At 45.6% G+C, this 20,697-nt stretch overlaps 1 protein-coding gene across 4 annotated transcripts in view; it reads right to left on the reverse strand.

Annotated features, from left to right (window-relative positions):
* NLRC5 (NLR family CARD domain containing 5) overlaps positions 1-20,697 on the reverse strand; it is an 88,819-nt gene that overhangs the window by 32,006 nt on the left and 36,116 nt on the right. For 3 of the 4 annotated variants that reach the window (XM_073307452.2, XM_073307453.2, XM_073307454.2), the window contains 16 exons: positions 20,319-20,387; positions 16,171-16,254; positions 14,472-14,555; positions 13,839-13,928; positions 12,993-13,058; positions 11,601-11,714; positions 10,014-10,097; positions 7,409-7,492; positions 6,654-6,743; positions 6,471-6,518; positions 5,924-5,995; positions 4,516-4,599; positions 3,200-3,283; positions 1,436-1,525; positions 1,238-1,300; positions 328-411 (listed from right to left, as the gene is read on the reverse strand). In XM_073307452.2, coding sequence (XP_073163553.2) covers positions 328-411; positions 1,238-1,300; positions 1,436-1,525; positions 3,200-3,283; positions 4,516-4,599; positions 5,924-5,995; positions 6,471-6,518; positions 6,654-6,743; positions 7,409-7,492; positions 10,014-10,097; positions 11,601-11,714; positions 12,993-13,058; positions 13,839-13,928; positions 14,472-14,555; positions 16,171-16,254; positions 20,319-20,387 — 1,290 coding nt within the window. The remainder of the gene's footprint in view (positions 1-327; positions 412-1,237; positions 1,301-1,435; positions 1,526-3,199; positions 3,284-4,515; positions 4,600-5,923; positions 5,996-6,470; positions 6,519-6,653; positions 6,744-7,408; positions 7,493-10,013; positions 10,098-11,600; positions 11,715-12,992; positions 13,059-13,838; positions 13,929-14,471; positions 14,556-16,170; positions 16,255-20,318; positions 20,388-20,697) is intronic. The other variant, XM_073307451.2, reaches the window with a different exon arrangement.

Raw genomic sequence — 20,697 nt, forward strand, 5'->3', positions numbered from 1 at the left:
ACAGACCTAGAACCCAAATGGCCAGCTTCTGCTGGCGGCCACACACACATGCAGTTTAGTTGTGACCCACCGTGACTCTGTTACATAATGGACTCTTACCGGGGGAGGCACCTCTTCTCTAACAGATCAACTCCCCCCAGTAAGCATTATGGGTTCCTTTTACTTCTCTCTTTGTTTATATGCTGTTAGATACTGGATATACACACAGAGTGAGCCTACAGGGCTCATGAGTGTATGGAGACACCTATCTCTATCCATCCAGCTTTCTCTCACTGGCTCTGTTCACCTTCCTTTTAAGGCCACAGTGGAAATTCAAAGCCCACTTACTCCAGTTCTGCAAGACGGCCACATTGTTCAAGGATTCGGCAGAGTTCCTCAACCTCGTTCTGACCGATGCTGCAGTCAGTTAGCCTGTTTGAAGACAGACGTGTGAGAAACAGCATTTGAAATAGATCCCGAGAAACTGCCTTGCACTGACTTAGCCTCCGCACTGAAAGCTACAAATTCCCAGTCGCTTGCCTGTACAGCAGTCTATGGGCAATGCCTGCATTAATTAACGAGACTGTGTTGCCCTGCCATTGATTGTAAAGATCTTTGCAATGTCCATAAAGCCTCAAGACCTCTGTAATGATTAGCCCCATCTTTCAGGCAAGGAAACAGCGAGGGGAAGACCCACATTTTCAAAAGTGGTCACTGGTTGTTGGGTGTCCATTCTGAGACACCCTGAGCCTGGCTTTCAGAGGTACTAAGTACCTCCTGCTCCAATTATTTCACCAGGAGTTACGGGCACTTTTGAACATCACACACAAGGGTTCTTCAAGCTGAGCACCCAGAATGAGAGGCCACTTTTGAAAAATTGACTACTAATGACTTGTCCAAGGTCATATGAGTCACTTGCAGAGCTGCAGAGAGAACCCAGGAGTCCTGACTACTAGCCTCCTGCTCCAACTGATAGATTACAAGGTGTTCCAGAAACACCCCCTTCTTCTCATGAGACTGGATCCTGGACTTTTGCACAACATGCACAGATACGTGGTGCTGCCCATGCGAGGAGTGAGAATAATTCTTATTCCCGATGTTAAAAATATAAGTAAGGATTACACAATACCTGGTGCAAATTTTATCCATGCTGTTATTTAGTCAAATGTGGATTCACTCAACATGATTTCAACAAATGCTAACATTTTAAATGCATGCAAAAGAAGCAAACTTATAAATAAATAATGTAAGGCCCGACCTGCAGGATGTTTCTTGGCTTTCTATCCTCCCCGCTAAATGCACAAAAGCATTTTCGCTTGACCTGTAGCAAACACAAGCAAAACCAGTCATTGCATCCACAGCCACATTCTTCAAAAAGAACAAGGCTCTCAATTCCACTAGTTGGAATTCAATGATGGCTGATTTGTTTGGGAGAGAGGAGGTCTCAGTTCCTTACCTGACTTCTACTTCTCTGATTCGCTCACACAGGTTGAGGGAGTTGGCCAGTAAGAGAGTGCAATTTGGTGAAAACTTGTTATTCCTAATACTGGAAGGACAAAAATAAATCAGTCTTCATCTTCAAGGAAGGTTGGTTCCATACATGTAGGACTTGACGGTCACTTCCACAAACACACACAGACACAAGAGGGCCTGGTTTCCAAAGCTGTAGGCATGAAACTGTGCTTGCCTTTGAACAACTAGATTCTCCACTGCGTCAGCTCCAGTTTTATACTGCTGTAACTTCACTGATGTAAAAGCTAGAGTAACACAGTGGTGAATCAGCTCCCTAGTTTGCATGTGTGATTTTTTTTTATTGCACTTGCAAATCCCTTAGATGGATGAGTGGCCATTTACACCTACACAACTGCAGCAGCTCTGTGCGCAAATGGGTTGCAGATACGCCGACCTATACGCTTGGAAAGTGACTTCTAAGTGACTGATCTCCAATGCTACACCACAAGTCAGTGTCCAAGTTTGGGTCAGAATTCAGGAGTTCATAGCCCTTGTTTCTTCTCTTAGACGTTTTGTGGTAGGCTAACCCTAAAAGGTTCAAAGTTTGTGTTCTTTTTGCATAAGCACCAGGGGCCTGCTCCAAAGCCAATGGAAAGACTCCCAGCGACCTCAATGGGTTTTGGATCAAGCCCCAAAGCTTATCAAATAAGCCAAAACTTATGAGGTCCGGTCTACACTACACAGTTTTGCTGGAGCGTGAAAAAAAATACCCCGCACTCCCCAAACTGTCATAGCTATCCCGACAAAACCCCAACACAAGTCTGCCGACACAAGAGTGTTTCTGTCAGCTTACCTAATATCATTCGGGGAGGTGGTGTACTTATGCTGGGGGAAGAACTTCTTCTGACAGCTTTCATTGTGTCTGCACTGGGGCAGCGTTTCTCAAATGCGGCCATTTTGGCTGCATGTGGCCACCAGGGGATTTTTCTGCGTCCACAACAGCTTCCTGGGTGGAGATTGGGGCGGGGAAGCAGTGGTCCCTCCCTGCAGCACCCAGCTGTTGCTCCTGGCTGCCTTGGTGTTTGCTGGCACCGACCGCAGGCGATCAGCAGCCTGCACCACACAGCCTCCTGGGGGTTCTGGACAGCACCTCGGCAGACACATGGGGCCAGTGTGTGTGCTCAGCAGGCTTTGGGCTTTAGGCCCTGGGCTCCACCTCTGGGCTTCAGCCCAGGGCGGCGGGGCTTGGGTTTGGAAAAATTTTCAGAGCGGCCACAAGCGAGGGTTGGTGGCCACACTCTTAGGCCACCAAAAAAGTTGTTCTGAGAACCCCTGCACTAGGGGGCTCTGCCAGCATAGCTATATCAGCCAAGGCTTAGTGTAAACATGGCCTGAGTCTGCAATAATGGGGCTGGAAATCATGAAAAAAAGAAGTGTGGAACCTCCAGCACTTTTGCTTCCTGATGTAAATACATGAGAACAAACTTTCTTGAAGCATTTCGGGATTTGGGGATCTGGTGGCAGCCAGAACCAAGAGTGGCAATCATCTCAGTATCTTAAAAGAGGTTTAGTTTGTGTTTGGGTGTGGAAATAGGAGAGGAATTGGGGTGAGTGAGTTTCTGACTATTTCTGGACATGGTTTGCTTCTTCCTATGTTAATGTAGAATGAGTAAATGATTTATTAATGCTGGTAGGATATACCGCAGCATTACAGCTTTCAAAATGAATATTTCATGACATCCATCAAAACAACCGCCCCAAATTTTACCTCAGTAGCTTCAGACCGTGCAAACTTGGTAGGGACATTAGCAGCCTTTCAATGCTTTGATCACTCAGCGCATTTCTAGATAATCTGCAAAGCAAGGGAGAAAACACATTGCAAGGTTAGAAATGATTTGCAAGTTTCACAGTTAGAGGATATTAAAACATTATATTCCTGTTGAAAAATATACACTAGGCTCAGAAATCCTTGACTTCAAAGGTTTAAGTTTCATTTACTGGAATATGGGAGTTACCCCTTCCAATCAAGAAAAGAACAACAAAGGAAACTGTTTAGAAATGAAAATGGCTGGACAAGTTATAAGAGACCACTAGCTAGATCATTAGTTTTACAAATATCTTTATGGGTTTGATGCAGTGATCACTGGGTCTCTGGCCTGTGCTACACAGGAGGCCAGACTATCTAGAACTAGATCAGAATAACAGGTTTCAGAGTAACAGCCGTGTTAGTCTGTATTCGCAAAAAGAAAAGGAGGACTTGTGGCACCTTAGAGACTAACCAATTTATTAGAGCATAAGCTTTCGTGAGCTACAGCTCACTTCTTCAGATATAGTTCTAAATGACTGTAACCATCTCTGAATCTAGGATAGGTAGGGGAACAGAAGGGTATGCCTGCACTGCATATGTCCTGGGGAATTTACACACAAATCATAGAGTTCCAGGAAGCCAAATTCTGTTCTCAGATATACTGGGGTAAAACCAGAGTAACTCCACTGAGGTCATGTACAGGATATCAGAGGGTAGATACTTGTATATTAATATATGCATGAAATTCACTTGTGGTACAGAGAGCCAGTTGAAGACCTAACACGGCACTGAGATCATGTGTGTGAGGGTGGGGGGAAGAACCACAGATGGAGAGTCAGACAATTCTTTTCTGCCTTAGGAGGGGATTCCATGCTGAAGGCTGCAATGGGGATGAGTCATAAGATTTGCATTTACATGGAGACAGAGGCCCCAAACACTCCACACAACTAGCACTGAGGGCTGAAGGCGATACTCCAGCCCATAGGCTGGAAGAGCAGTTCTGGCAGGAGGAGGGCATTCCACAGTCCTGCTCGGTGACCCTGGGTTGGGAGGATGGATTTCATCACCCCAGGTGCTCCATCTGCACAAAGCCTAGTTACTCCGGGCCAGAACATCAACTGCTGTAAATGGGTATAGCTCCAATGAAGCAAATAGAGTGACGCTGATTCACACCAGCTGGAGATCTGGTCCGTTGGTTTTATACTGGGGGATTTCATTTTCTAGGAGCACAGGACAGCCTGACATATAGACACACTTACACAATGCTCGGCACTTACTCAAGTTCTGTTAGTCCTGTGCATTTTTCAAGGATCTGGCAGAGCCTGTCCATGTCGTTGGGACTCACGGTGCATTCCCTAAGACTGAAGCAAACAGCATACTCAGGATCCTCAGATTTACCTTATACAGCAGGAATGACATGGGAAACTCCATCTAGACCTTAAAGCTTCACGTTTCAGGCCGAGCTGCTAGGCTGGGGTTCAAAGCCAATCTCAGCCCTTCTACCTACTGCCTTGCTCACTTCACAAGTGCATTCAGAGTGATGGTTTTGCTGTTCTAAACCTTCTGGGCCAGATCCCCAGGTGGTGTAAATGCGGGTCGCTCAATTGACTTTGGCGGAGCTCTGCTGATTCACAACAGCTGAGCATCTGGCCCCATGTGATCATACCACTTTGTGAAGAGACTTAATGGAGCTGCCTACTTGGCAATAAAAATTCCTTTGGGAATCAGAACTTGTTTTCCCAATGTCAAACGCCTTCTCGGTTCCCTCGAAATAGGGCTGAGTATATTGCTCTCTCGCTGCACAGGGCTCCCTTAATGAGAGTTAGGGTTACATAATGAGGGAATGGTGTTGTGAGAAAGTATCTGCTTTTCCCTATAGATGGGCCTTTCCAAGGCCTTCTCCTTAGCTGGCCTTATCCCCTGCTGCCTCACACTCAACAGTCATTTACACCTGTACAAAGTGTGGGTAGAACACTAGTGTGAGTAGAGAATTCTGATTCTCACTTTGGCAGGTATAAATCACTCCATGAGAGCAAAGCAGTGGGGAATCAGGCCCTGTATATCTCAATGATCATGGGAAACAGCTCCAATCAAGCCAAAACACTTTCTATACAACACGTGATACTGTTTTCTTAGCAGACTAGTCCATTTGAATTATGATTCTGTGTGTGTGTGTATAGGGGAGGAATAGCATAATACCCTATGGGCCAGATCCTCAGTTGGTATTAATTGTCATTGACTTCAGTGGAGCCATGTCAATTTACACCAGCTGAGGATGTGGCTCTATAGACAAGTATTTCAGGCACCCAGATCTCTCTTCATTCCAGTGGTGGAGGAGCTGGGAAGGTGAGGCCCCTAAAGCAAATCATTTAGAAAGATCTCCCCAAGAATGCTCTTAGTTTTGGAACAGCTGTGGGCCCGCTAGGTCCCCACCCTTTCTATCCACCTCTGCCCATGCTCTGAGAGCTGTGACTGGCCAATCAGAGGGGTACAAGGCAGCCCTTTCAATGGGAAGCAGAATCTGGCACCCTATCTCTCTTTAGGATGAGAACAAGGCAGTGCACGGAGAGACCCGCTGAGGAAAAACACTTGGAGATGAAGGACTCCCCAAATGATCGTGACCCACGCATGGCTCTTCTGACATTTCTAAATGGGAAAAGGAGCCAGAATGGAAAGATGCCATACCGAAAGCAATGGTCGTTCTCTAACTGTTGTGGATGAGCCGGGAACTTTCCTGCAGATCTGGTATGGCTGTTCCTGGGGACAGAGGTTTTGATACCATGTCAACTGCACCGAGTGCGAAATGCTGTGTTGTTTATGGGTAGCTGATGGTCCGTGCCTCAGTGCAGTGGCCTCACGCACCAGCCTCCCCATGCCCATTGTGCACAGGAGCGAAGACTCATGCCACCCCACTCCTCCGACCTTTAGGATGGCTTACATCCATCCAGCACCGTTAGCCTTTGGTCAGGTGGCTGCCCAGGAGAAAGTGAACTCCCATCCCTATCACCCACTGCGGACCCTGCCACCCCACCCCGCACACTCCTGGCTGCCCACCCCCATCCACACCACCCAGCTGCTCCCTGCCTCCACTATTCCCTGCCAGCATTCAGAGCCAAAAGGACCCCTGATTTTGACACCGCGTGGAAACCACCCTATTGCAACGTGGACATCTAGATACTATGGGGATGGCACACAGGATATGCTTAGACAGACAGGAGGACAGGATCTTTACCTGACACTTTCCCAGAAGATTAAATGAACTGACTGAGCGTTTCCCAGGCTGTAACCAAAAGAGAACACCATGAACACGCAGTCGGGAGAGACGTGCTCACGTTTCATGCACTGCAAACCAAGGTCACGTGTCTCAAGCAACATCACTGATGGGAAAACACAGCAACAAGAGCCCCGAACGTACCTGATGTCTATTGATTTAATGTGTTCCAGTGCCGATAAGCACTGAGCTAAGCCAAACACAGCACTCAAGGATATCTGATTGCCACTCAGCCTAGAGGAAGAGATGGAATAAAACCATTATTTTCAAAGGATTAAATCCCCATCCTCATTATCATTAATGATTTATACAGTGCCATAAGATACAACAGAAATGGTCCTTGATCTGAGGAACTTGCAGACTCACTGCAGCTGGGAGCGTGCTTCCCAGCTTGCAAAGACAGACCCTTGCTAGACAGACAAGAAAAACCGACCTGTAGCCAGGGATAGCACACAGGAGGCAGCTCAGGCTAGCCACTTGAATACAAGCCCAGCTGGACCACTGGCTATATACTCGGACGGCTACCACAAGCCATCACCCACGCTACCCCTGGCTGCATTGCTATTTTTAGCACATTCAAGCTAGCGTGTGTGTGTCTAGGTGAGCTAAAAAAACACACTCGCAGCTGCAGTGTAGGCATACCCTAAGGGCCTGATGCTCTGCCACTTCGTGCCGCCTGTCCACATTTCCATTTGTACAAATGTGACTCAGTCCAAGCGAGTGTTACACAAATTAGGTGTCAAACATGCCTCTCCCCTTGTGTGTGAGTGGAAAATTCCGGTTTGGTGGCATTTTACACCTATTTTGCACAGATTTAAACAACTATCCACAGGGTAAGTCAAGGATGGGAATTAGGCCAAATATTTCAAAAAACTACATAATGACGAGTGATCGCTTACTTTAGGAAACTCACTGCCTTCAGCTCCGGAAGGAGTCCAACTAGCTTCCCGACTCCCTGGTCTCCCAGAGAGTTATTTGACAAACTAGGATTTAAAGGAAGATATTTCTTTTTCATTAAGAAGAAAATAATATGGTCTAGATAATACTTAGTCCTGCCATGAGTGCAGCGGACTGAGCTAGATGATCTCTCAAGCTCCCCTCCAGTCCTGTGATTCTCTGATTTTATAATATTAATGGTCTGTTCCCTTAATATCAGTCCCCAAAGGGCAGAACACTGGCGTCCTCGGATGCAAATCAAAGCAGCAGCTAGCTCATCCAGTCTCCTCCTTGCCTTTTTTGTCAAATAAGTTGACGCACAGTGACTTAAGTCAGCCCTACTTTGTAGCATAGCCCAGGCCTCAGGCCTAAAACCTGGGGTGGGGGGCGCAAGGCCACTGACGGGATCCGGAGCATTGCAACTTTAACTCGAATCCCAGTCAAGTTTCCTCCCACTGACTGGAGTAAGTCCACTGAAGTCAACCGAGTTACGCCTGGGTGAGCGAGAGGAGAATCGTACTCAGAACTGCCTCATCGTCTGATGCCTGTTCAGTAGCCTCTGGAATGAGCTGGTGCTTCTCATCCCCAGAGGTCAGACAGCCACATCCATCAGGAGGATCTCAAACTGGCCCTCGTGTTACCAGGTTCAGCAGAGGAACCAAGGTCCCAGACAATGCATGAGTCCATGAATGAGTCCCAGACAATGCATTAATCCCAGACACTGCATGAGTCCATGAATGAATCCCAGACAATGCATGAATCCTAGACACTGCATGAGTCCATGAATGAGTCCCAGACAATGCATGAATCCCAGACAATGCATGAGTCCATGAATGAGTCCCAGACAATGCATGAATCCCAGACACTGCATGAGTCCATGAATGAGTCCCAGACAATGCATGAATCCCAGACAATGCATGAGTCCATGAATGAGTCCCAGACAATGCAACTTTTCTGTTTTGCAAAACATATGTTGAGGTTTCAAAATCAGTTTTCATTACGATGCTGAAGAACAATGAGACCTTTTGAAATGTTGACCAAAAAAAAAAAAGAGCGAGCGAGACTCATCCCAGAACAGCTTGGCAGTTAAGGCACTTGCCTAGGGTATGGAAGGCCCATGTTGGAACAGGCTTGCAAACCTGGCTCTCCCATGTCCCAGCCAAGTGCCCTAACCAGCAAGCTAGTCTAGATCTCTCTTGTTCTCTTCCCCCTGCCACCAGAAAACAACTCCATCCTGGGCCTGAATTTCCCTCCAAACAGATGCATTTCCACAAAGCATTTCAGGGTTGACAAAATGACTTTTTGGAGGAAAAAAAAAAAGTTTTGCCACACTACTGGAGAATAACCCCTCCCCCCCCTTGCCCCTTTCCTGGGCCAGGCAGGAGGCACACTGGCAGGGCAGTTAGCTGGGAAGGTTGCACTGCTTCCATTAACGTTATACCTGTTCTGTGAGTACACAGAAGACTTCAGTCTCCAGGCCACCCATGGAAATATGTATTTCATTAAACAGTAGCAAGGCATCAGTTCCCATCTTCTCTCCTACCAGGAAAGCCGTTTAAATTTGTTGCTATGCTGAATTTGGCCTAGCAGAGGGGGTTGAAATCTCCATTACAATGTACTGCCTCTGATGCAGGCACTGTCCCTCAGGCGACATAATTAAAGGAGTCTCTGTGGTACAGACAGCCATTTCCCTGGAAATATGCAGGCTTCATACCAATGCTCACTTGACTCATTCCTCGGGGCTCTGGCAAGAGGCCTGGGGAACGTTGCATCAAGCACTGCCCCATATCAGATAAAACGCTCCACTTCCAAGATCAGCATGGAAGCACACCGGATTCAAACCGGCTTTGTACATGCTTTTGACCAAGCAACTTGATTGCTTGAATGCTTCCGGAAAGTGGTCACTAACAGATAGTCTGACCACCCATTGTTGGGTTCAATGCAAGAGCCGCTGGGTGAAATCTCTCACCTGTGTTATACAGGAGGTCATGTTAAATTATCAGAACGGTGCTTTCTGGCTGTAAACTCTAGGAATCTCTGAAATCCTACATCTGTGCAAGTCTACAACCACAAAAACAAGAACCACCTCCCGCTGCTAGCAAATGGAATGACCCCTTTTGTTCACAAGGTAGAGATCTGTGTTTTCATGCTGAAAATCCTAGGTAAGCCGTGTTGACGATCTATACGTGAGCACCACACCCTATCGTGAACGTGCAAAAGAGAGGCACATTTTGCCGGCATGCAAATGAACCAACGGAACAATGTGCTCCAGGCATGTGGTGGATTCTCCATCACTCCACATGTTTCAATCAAGACTGGATGTCTTTCTAATAGAAACGTTCCAGCTCAAACACACGTGAATGGGCTTGATGCAGAGCTTACTGGGCAAAGTTCTCTGCCCCTGTGTTGTGCAGGAGGTTAGAGCAGACCACCACTCTTCTGGCCTTAAAATTATGAATCTCTGAACAACTACCCGGGGCCTATAAATAAGGCCCAACGTTTAAAAATATTTATTATAAACAATAAATCGCAAAAATACAATTTAGCACTAAAAATAAGAAGACTCACTCGAGCTCTGATATGCTGCTACATTTCTTCAACACAGTGCACAACTTGTCCAGATCGCTGGGCGGGAAACCACTGTCTGTCAGCCTAAGAAAGAAAGCAACCCCCCCGCCACACCCCAAATCATGAGATAGGCTTAAAAATCATGAGATTTTAAAAAATAATAATTTTTAGGTTCTTTTCATTGCCTTCTGGTGTTTGAGCCTTTTGTTTATACTCAGTCACATTTTCCAGCTTTTCTCTGCAAATATGAGGATTAGAAATGTACTTTTTCATACATCCGGGAGCTGGGGGTTTTAAAGAAACCCATGAAACTAATGATGAAATCATAAGAGTTGGCAATGTTGCCATAACCCAGAGGGTTAAACTGCATCTGACTGAAAGAGCGAGTTGTTCTACAAGAGACTTTCATAATCAGATTTAAAATGAGCTCTGCTTGGGAAACATTAAGGTAAATCAGCAAGAGCCACACTGAATTCCAACTCAGCCCTCTGAATACAACCCTGCATAGCAGCCCAGCACTGACCAGTGGATATGGCAGGGGGCCAGGTGACTAAGGTGCTATTCTGAGCTGTGTGACCTTGACCAAGTCACACCACAGTTTTGTGCCTCCATTTCTCCATCTGTAAAATGGGGATAATACATGTATGAAAGTTATGGGTAAAAGCGCTATATGGACACTGAGCGTTATCATTTGCTAAGAGATGAGGCTGGCTCTTCTTTATCATTATTTATTTGTATTACAATAGCACATGGAGGTCCTCACTGAAACTGCCCCTGTGAACCCCATTGTTCACATTCCAGTGCATACACATGGTAAGAGATCCTCTCTGTCCCAAGGAGCTTTACGTTTAAACAGATAAAGGGTGGGATAAATAAAGGATGATTAGCCTCCTCTTACAGATCATATAATATCAGGGTTGGAAGGGACCTTAGGAGGTCATCTAGTCCAACCCCCTGCTCAAAGCAGGACCAATCCCCAATTTTTGCCCCAGATCCCTAAATGGCCCCCTCAGGAACCAAGGCACAGAAAAATTAAGTGACTTGTCCAAGGTCACACAGGGAGTCTGTGGCAGGGCAGGGATTTGAACCCAGCTATCATGAGTGCTACTTGAGACCTATATCCAGATGCTCATCCTTCCTTTTGACATCCTGCAAGAGATACGAACACACACTGACGTATACAGGTTTATATAGTCTGAATTAAATCCAGACTTGGGTTTGAGTCCAGGATCTTCTTGCAATGCATGTCCCAGAACAAGAGTAACTGACCAGCTCAGCAAAGCAAGTTCCCACCTCTGACCCACTGGTTGAAATACTAACCACAGGCTGGTTTGGTGAATGAGATCTCATAACTAGACATCAAAGTGGGCTCTGGCAGGACTGCACAAGAACTGACCACAGAGCCGCCACTGCAGTGCATCCTAGACTTTACCCCCACACCAAGATAATAACGATAAATGATGAGACGTGACTTTTCCTTTCAACAGCCTTGTCAATGCTATTCACCATTTGAACTTGCATCAGAAATAGTTTTCTCAGCTGCAGACACCAAAGGTTTCTGAATGCCCATGAAAAGCATCAAGCTACCTTATTTTCCTTGAGACCACAGACTTCTGGTTCTCACCTCCACCTGACTGGTCCCCACTACGAGAGGTATCCCTGTAACAATACACATGATCAGATCTGAACGTGAACTGTTCTCTGAAAAGACAAGGCGAAGAGAAGAACTCCAGGAGTCGTACATAGGTAACCAGTCCACAGGGAGCACTCACCTCCACAAGAAGCCAGCGCAAAAAGCAGGACAAATTATGGGAAATATACATTCCTTTCCCTTGTTTGTAACGCCACCACGGATTTGCCACCATGATCTACCTCAAAGAGCTTGTCTCTGACCAGCTCATTTCCCTGCACTTGTCTAGCACTAGCCTATTCTTCCTTCCAGTGGTTAACCAAATACTTGTGAGAAGGGCTGTTTGAAATTTTTCCATCCAAACTGGTTTTGGGCAGAAATATGGGTTTTGATTGAACAAAGATTTTTGTGAAAAATGTCGGTCTTGCATGGAGAAATTTCCATTTTTTTGGTCAAAAACAGAACACCCCAAAACTGAAATATTTTGATTCTAAAATGCCACTGTGGTGCATCATGGGAGTTGCAGTTCAGGTATCTTTTGTTCCCATTTTTCTCTAGGAGCTGGGCTCTCCAGTTGGACTGTATCTCCCATGATGCAACATGGGCAACTGCCATGATGCACTTGTCTCCCCTCACTAAAAAGGGGAGACCCTGGTGCATCATGGGAGATGTAGTCCAACCAGGAAGCCCAACTTATAGCGAACAGGAGCATAAGGCACCCGAACTACAACGCTCATGAGGCAAATGGCAGCATTTCAGAATCAAAATATTTTGAATTTTTTTTTTGCCCAAACTTTCTGAGACCAAACACCTCATTTTCTGACCAGCTTGACTTGTGAGTTATGCATATGATGACCCCAGAATTTACAGTAAGCTGAACTTGGTGCCATTCTATGTGAACAGAGCTGGGAATCTGGTTTTGTAACTATTCGACCTGCCCTTCTGTTGTGTAGCACAGCTGTGTGGTGTTAAACAATTGCTACATTGATGACTTTTTATCTTAGCATAGTCTGCTATGCTTGGGGTCCTGTGGGATGAAAAGTGTTGTCGAGATGTAAGACATTATAATCAGGGTGTGGGGAAAGAGAGCGAGAGCAAGTAAACTGGGTAGGATGCTAAGAGAAAGCACCAAGATTTACAGTGAGTTGGGCAGCAGAGGGGAGACACTGTCAGGGTACACAGTGCACCCTTATGATCAACTAAATCATATGTTTGGATTCATTCCAACATGTAAATAACAGGACCATTTAAGGAACAGATAGGGGGGGATTAACATTTCAGCCATGCTCTGACTTGTGATCAGCACGGACTGATACACAGAACAAAGGGTCTGTTTCCATGTGATGTACCTGGAAAGGGTAGAAGGAAATTCTTTATCTGCTATAAACTTCAGGATTGCAGTCTGACGATGAAGGCTGTGGAAGAAAGAGATGACAAACAATGTCACACCCAGTTCACTGACTGTCACTAAGTTATATTGTATTTACTCTTGATAATATTGTGGGTTTTCTCAAAATCACTTAGTCATCACTTCAAAGGTCAATTAAAACATTACCCAAGACAGCAGTTCCAAGGTCAATTCAAATATTACCCAAGACAACCAGCTATCTCACATGACTATACTTGAGTCTAATTATGCAATATCAATTGAGTAGTTCAGGAACACTATCAAGGAAACGGTCCTGTTGAAGTTACCTCACTTAACAACACAGAGTCTTGTCTACAGTAGGGAATTTTAGTCAGGGTTTAGTCTAAAATCCCCTGGTACTGATAGTATAAGAGGCAAAAAAGGGGTTTTATGCGGACTCTCTGAAATCTGATTACTGTATCTGATTCTCTGCTAAGGGTTATGGGAGTTTACCCTGAAAACCGCTGTTGATTCTGCAGGGTTATTCCTGCTAAATGGTACCGCTTTTAGATATGAAGGAATACACAGCACTACAGAAATTCGAAGTGGATGGTCATTTAGTCCATGTCCTGCCAATACAAGAATATTCCCTGCCACATATTTTCAGTGCTTGTAAGGATAAATACAGATTGTGAAGCACTCAGATACTGTGCTCACAAGGGTCATATAAGTACCGCTAGATAAACTAGATAGGCTAAAGGGGGCTATACAAGTGCCTTTAGATGAGACAGGTTAGACAGATGAGATAGATCAGCTGAGCACAATTTCCTGATCTGACTTTGCATACCTGGCTTCAAACTCCACCACATTCAAGCAGGTGTTCACGGCATTCAACAGACAGCAAACACCGTCCACAGATATCTGGTTGTTACTGACACTGAGAAAGAAAACAACCAGACAAGCAAATGATTACTGACTGAAAAGCGTGTGTGCAATAACAGACCACGAAGGAAGTCATTAGAGGGACATGATGAACATTGCTCTCACTGCTGGGGAGGGGGACGGGGGGGGGACACCATGCACATTCTAACATTTAATTTTTTTAAATGGTCGGGATGAAAACAGCTGGACCCAGTATTCTTGGGGACAAGGCATTTGATGCTGAACTTCTGTATTCCGAAAGGATGAGACTCCACTTCCGAATGCAATGTTAGAAGCATGTGAGCTACCTAAGATTTCAGAGGTTCCTGGGCCTTTGGCTGCTCCTCTGTATGGGGGTACGTCTCACAAGTTTTGGGGGTACATCTCTTGCAAGTTTTGTCACCAAAACTTGCAAGGGTAGACAAGCCCCAAGAGAGGCTTGATTGGCTTCCTCCTGACTCAGTATTCCACCCATACTCCTATGTGGGTGTCAGCTTCTATGTACAACAGCCATCAACTTCATCACAGGGTAATTCGGGGGGTGTAAGGCAATACTTACTTCAACCGTTCGGAAATATGTACTTTGGGGAGACTCTCCACCAGCTCTCTGCAGCCTTCATCACCGAGTTGGTTACCTGATAAACTGAGGGATTTTTCCCATTAAAGAGGTTCATTTTGAACAATGTAAATGACACCAGAATCTCATCCTCCTACTCCACGCTCCTCCTCTTGTTGCTTTTCTTTCTTGGCCTTCTTTCCTCTCCTGCACCTAACTCCCCTGCTTGGCCCCAGTAGAACTGGGCAAATGGATCTTTCAGTTTACTGGCAATTCCGAAAACAAAAACCTAAAACAAAATGGTTTCAGGTCGAACCAAAACTTTTTTTTTTTTTTAATTTTCAGAAAATTGAAAAGTTCAAAAAACGGTTCTGGTTGGGTTCAAGGAAACATTTCATTTCAACCATTTTGACTGTTTTCTTTTAAAATAAAAGTAAAGGACATTTTGAAACACCAAGTCATTTCAAACCTAGAACTCAAAATGTTTTGTTTTGAAAACTTTGAAACAAAATGTTTTGATTTTTTTTTAATTGTAGGTTTGTTTTTTTAACCAAAACAATTTGGCAAAAACCACATGAATTCTCAAAATATCCCACTGTTTCCGAACCTGCATTCCCCCTCCTCCCCCCCCCCCCAAAAAAAAATTGTTTCGGACAAAAACGTTCTCCTTGCTCTAGTTCCTACATGAAGCGACCTCACGGGGGAAGCTCTCCCCTCAGTGAGTCCACTCTCTGCTCCACATTGCTTCCGTGTGTCCTCCAGCCCCAACAAGAATCCTACATTAAAGCATTTGGGGAGGGAATGCGAGCCACAGAAGAACCACGTCAACGGGTGACTGCAGTCCTGATGGGAGGGGGAAAACACAGGGTAAGAAAGACCCTCTAACCCTAATCCCAGCCAGGCAATGGGAGAGCTGGGGTTGGGGGCGAATCTAAATCTGTGGTGCTGAGCTGGGCTGGAGAATCACCTTGCCAGAGACATTAGATTTCCCTGAGTTTCCTATTGCAAGCAGGTTACAATGAAATCTGTACAGTCAGACCCTGCCTGTGCAAAAAAAAGGGGGGAGGGGGGCAGTAGCTGCTAGTCCCCGCAATGGGGGAGGGCAAAGAGTGCGGCCATGGCCCTACCTGTCCAGACCATATAGCAGAGGTGGATGGCCTTGGAGGGGCATAAGGGCAGTGCAACAGGCATATCTGCCCTCTGTGCCCAAGAGTCCCGGGACATGCGTCTCCTCAAGCATCTAACAGACGTGCTCTAGTTCAAACAGGAATTAAGGCAGGGACATCCTATGGCCTACGTTATACAGGTGGTCAGAGCAGACCATCACAATGGATCCTTCTCTGACTCTATAAATGCCTTCCAGAGCTACTCCAGAGCAGCGCTGTTCCCCGGGGGCCCTGGCACATGCATTTGCCTCCCCAGCAGAGCGTGGCCAACAATGCTATTTTAAAATAGGTGTCTCTGGTTACATTCCCGCAGAGCCAGAAGCTGGGGTTTAGGCACCCAACTCCCACCGAATCTCTTCGAAAATCCCAGCATGCCTAAACTCAGCTCAACATGGTGAGCCTTCCCCCCCTGGGGTGAGGAACACAGACTAGGTTGGTGATTTGACATGATTTCTCCCTCTCCCATCCCACCTGCTGCAAGATCAACATGAGAAGGGACCCTTAGAAAGAAACAGGATCTTTCCTGATGTACTTACTCCACTTCCAAGAAGTGGGCGCAGTCCCTGAGAAGAGCAGCAATCTCCACTGCATGTTGTGAATTGAGGCTGCAGTTCTGTAATCTACGGAGAGGAAGATTAGAGTAAATGAGCGGCGAAGAGACAGACAGAGCAGGAGGCTGATATCAGAGTGCTGACAGTTCTCGCATCCCTCTCGAGATTTAGGGAGAATTCACATCTGGGATAAATGCAGAGAGGGCCAGTGGATGGGGGAGCAGACTGGGAGTCATCAGATCTGGATTCTGTTCCCGGCTCTGCCAGTGATGGGTCTGGGTGACCTCGGGCAAGCCACTTCACTCCTCTTGTGCCTCAGTTTCTCTAGTTGTAAAATGAGGATAAGACTGTAAGGAGCTCTGAGAGCCTTTGTTTACAAGTGCTATGAGAGTGCAAAATTTTATTGCATAGCAAAGTTTCACCATCCTCCCTACAACGAAGGGAAGCATTATCATTCCCATTTTACGAGTGGGGGAAACTGAGGCACAGAGCAACACTAACTGTAGGTTGTGAGAAAAAGCCTTCGCTTTTATGCGGTTTAAATTTGCTTCATTTCAACTTCATTTTCCGTGCCTGTGTTCCCATATTAGGAGAAAAGTGACTTCTCTTTCTGAATCCTAGGCAGGAGGCCTTGGAAAGAGGAGGTAGCTGTTTACTTTAAAAGCCACGTTGAGAGGGAGGGAGCAGTAGAAAAACTCAAATTAGATTCTTTGATCAAAACAAAATGGTTTTTGGAACATAATCTTTGTTTTCAGCAGACACAGCAGCAGTTTAGGCCTCTAGACTGTGATTCCTTCTTGGCAGGGATAGTCTCTTCTAGGGAGGTTTATGGTGCCCAGCACATGGGGCCCTGATCCTAACTGGGGCTTTGGGGGGCTACCAGAATATAAATACTTAATTATAATAATACCGATGATGAGAAAGAGTGACTGATAGCAACACTCAGATATTACGGTGATGAGTGATAGGACCCTAGATAGGATTGAATAGACAAAGTGCCCCGATATGTCTTCTCTGTACTGTTCATTACCCTGTGTATCTTTATCACCTGATACCAGCCGATTCTGTGATTCCAACGCCCACCATCCCATGGAGGTGAGGGGAAGCAGGCTGGCTGCTTCCCAGTGCTCACAGCCCTCTCCTGCCACAAGTGAAGGGTCTGCTGGGCAAGTGCATGGCACGACAACATTGTGATACAAACTTCCCCGTGACAACATGACAGCACAATGGACCATTGTAAAACCACATCAGGTGAGCCCAGCTCACAGTAACTGGGGGCGACGGGTTTGGACAGCCTGGGATTTTTATATTTTAATCAGTCACCCACCTCCATTTCTAATCGGTCTTAAAGAATAATAAAACAACAAACAATCCCTCTGAATGTAATGATTAATACGATGGCTGCTTTGCCTTTGTGTGGAACCTGTTCTCTGAGGATCTCAATTAACCCATGGAAACTCAGACATAGTTCTATGAACAGGAAGATGAGATTAAATGAGCTGAGCAGAGACAGAACAAGGGGCTGATATCAACTGTCAACAGGCACTTCTAGCATCCATCCCTCTCTAGATCCATCGAGAATTCCCCCTTTTGAATGAATATAAACAGGCAGAGGGATCGGCTACCGGCTTGTGAGTCAGGAGAGTTGAGTTTTATTCTTAGCTCTGCCTCTGACAGTTATGTGAGCATGGGCAAGTCACTTGACCTCTCTGTGCCTCAGTTCCTCTACATAATGAGAATACTTTTGTACAAGTCTTTGAGATCCTCATAGGAAAAATGCTACGTGAGTTCAAACTACTATTATATAACAAAGTCACACAATTCCCCCTGTGATGTGGGTAATCATTATCCTTCCCATTTTACAAATGGAGAAACTGAGGCACAGAGCAGAAGGCTATGTGTAAGTTTTGAGAAAAAGTACTTCCTTTCATCAGTTTTAAATTTTCTCTCTTTCAACTTCACTGACTATCCCCTTGTCCTTGTAATACGAGAGGGTGAACATAAGTGCCTGAGCTATGTTCTCTATGCCGTCTATTATTCTGTGTACCTTTATCATCCGACACCAGCCACACTGACCCTAATGCTCTGCGACTCCATCTCACGTCGCCATATGGAGGTGAGGGGAAGCAGGCTGGCTGCTTCCCAGTGCGCGCCTAGCCCTCTCCTGCCACAAGTGCAGCTCTGCTGAGCTAGTGTCATGGCATGATGACATCGTGATACAAACTTCCCCACGACAACGTGACATCACAACAGAACACCGTAAACCCATGTCTGCTGAGCTCGCTCACAATGACTTGGGGTCATTGGTTTAGGCAGGCTGGGATTTTTGTATTTGAACCACTTACCCAGCTCTATCTCCAATTGTTCTTAAAGAATAATAAAACAATAAATCCCCCTGCATTTAATGTTTAATAACAATTAGAATACCAAGCACTTTTCATCCATAGATCTCAAAGTGTTTTACAAAGGAGGTCAGACTCATCATCATTAATATGACTTGTGTGCAATCTTTCAGCTGAGGGCCTCAGTCAACCCGTGGACATTTAAATACATTTCTAAGAACAGAAAGATTGGATTAAATGACAAGAATAGCAGACTGAACTGGGAACTGATTTCAACTCCCTTCCTGGGCCCTTCTAGGAATTAGCCCTCTCTCGACCCAGAGGCAATTCACATTTGGAATAGTGTAGTCAGGCAGAGGGGCTCAGTGGATGGGGTACAGGACTGGGAGAAAGAAGATCAGTTGTTTTTCTCCCTATAAAGTGGTCATAATCCTTCTGTAAAGTACTCGGGAATCTTTAAAGGCAAAGTGCTACAGGAGAGAAAATGTTATTATATCGTTGTCTCACACCCACCGCTATGATTTATCATCCCCAGTTTACAAATGGGGAAAAAGAGGCACAGGGAAGTAAATGATTTTGCCAAAGTCACTCAGGGAGTTAATTGCCAAGCAGGTGATATAGAACCCAGGAGTCCAGATTCACAGACACACTCACTTCCAGCCGTCTAACTTACAGCAGGGTGGTGCTAGGACACAACTGGGCTAGGGAACCAGCAAAGACACTTGGAATAAAGTGCTGTCTGTTACTGCCATGGACTCCAGTTTTGGCTTCCTGATCCAGGTCGAGCTTGCCATCTGCTGGCCAATCAGTGTCATTTTTGTAACACTGCTGCCCCCTGAATTTAGTGCTGGTGAAACATGCTGGATTAATAGGAATGAACATGGCAGGTCAGACCCATGGTCCACCTAATGTGGTACCCTGTCTCTGATAGTGGCCAGCACCAGCTCCTACAGAGAAAGTAGCAAGAAACTGTGAAGTAGGTCTTTATGCAATAGCCAACTCCTAGGGAAATTTTCTTCATAACCCCTGCAGTTAGAAGGTGGCTTTTGCTCTGATGCAGGAGGGTTTTTCTCCCCTGCGCAAAGCTTGTTTAAAAAAATCCTTACTGTTGTAAATATGGATGCTCTCATTATCCTTATAACTATCCAATCCATTTTTACTCCTACTAAGCTCTTGTCCCCTCAGTTATAGATAGTGGCAGGGAATTCCACAGGCTAATTGTATGCTGTGTTAAAGAGTCTTTCTTTTCATCAGGTTAAAATTTGCTGCCATTCAATTTCATGGAACGTCCGTCCCCTAGTTCTTGTATTGTGAGAAAGGGCAGATATAATCCCCAGGCTATCTTCTTTACACATGCCATCCATTCTCCTCTTTATCTTTTTATGCCAGCCATGATGACCACAGTGCTCTGAGAGTCCATCTCCCATCATCACGTGGAGGCGAGGGGAAGAAAGTCGGTGGCTTCCCAGTGCGCACAGCCCTTTCCTGCCACAAGTGCAGGCTCTGCTGGGCTGGTGTCACGGCACGGTGACATTGTGACGCAAACTTTCCCACAACAACATGTGATGTCACAATGGAACATTGTCAAACCATGTCTGCTGGGGCCCTCATTTGGACAGGCTGGGATACTTTTAATTCCTAACCATTTATCCAGCCCTATTTCAAACCATTTTTCAATAGTAATATCCTCTGCCTTTAAGGACTAAGGTGGCTGTTACTTTGCCCATCTGTGCAACCTCTCACAGGAAGATCTCTATTCACCCATAGACTTTTTAAGTATATTTCTTTTACCGTAACTTCATAGTTCTTATTTGAGTAGCATTTTCCTTTTTATGTTCCCTTCTCCTCAGATTTGGTGATCTGCAAAGAAACAAAATATTTACCGGCCTTTGAAACTCCATCATGAGACATTTGCGCTGTTGAGAATATTTTCCAGCTGCACTGTGGGATACAGTATGCACAGGGAAGGAATAAAGCTTTGTTGGAAGAAGTCACTGAGGGTACATTTACACTGCAGCGGGGGGTGTAATTCCCAGCTTGGGTAGGCGAACTTGTGCTAGCGTTGATCGAGTTAATGTACTAACAGCAGTATGGCTGCAGTGGCATGGGCAGCAGGACGGGTTAGCCGTTCTGAGTGCATACCTAGAGTCACAGATAGGCTTATACTTAG

Source organism: Lepidochelys kempii, chromosome 12, assembly GCF_965140285.1.
Source record: "Lepidochelys kempii isolate rLepKem1 chromosome 12, rLepKem1.hap1, whole genome shotgun sequence".
Classification (NCBI taxonomy): domain Eukaryota; kingdom Metazoa; phylum Chordata; order Testudines; family Cheloniidae; genus Lepidochelys; species Lepidochelys kempii.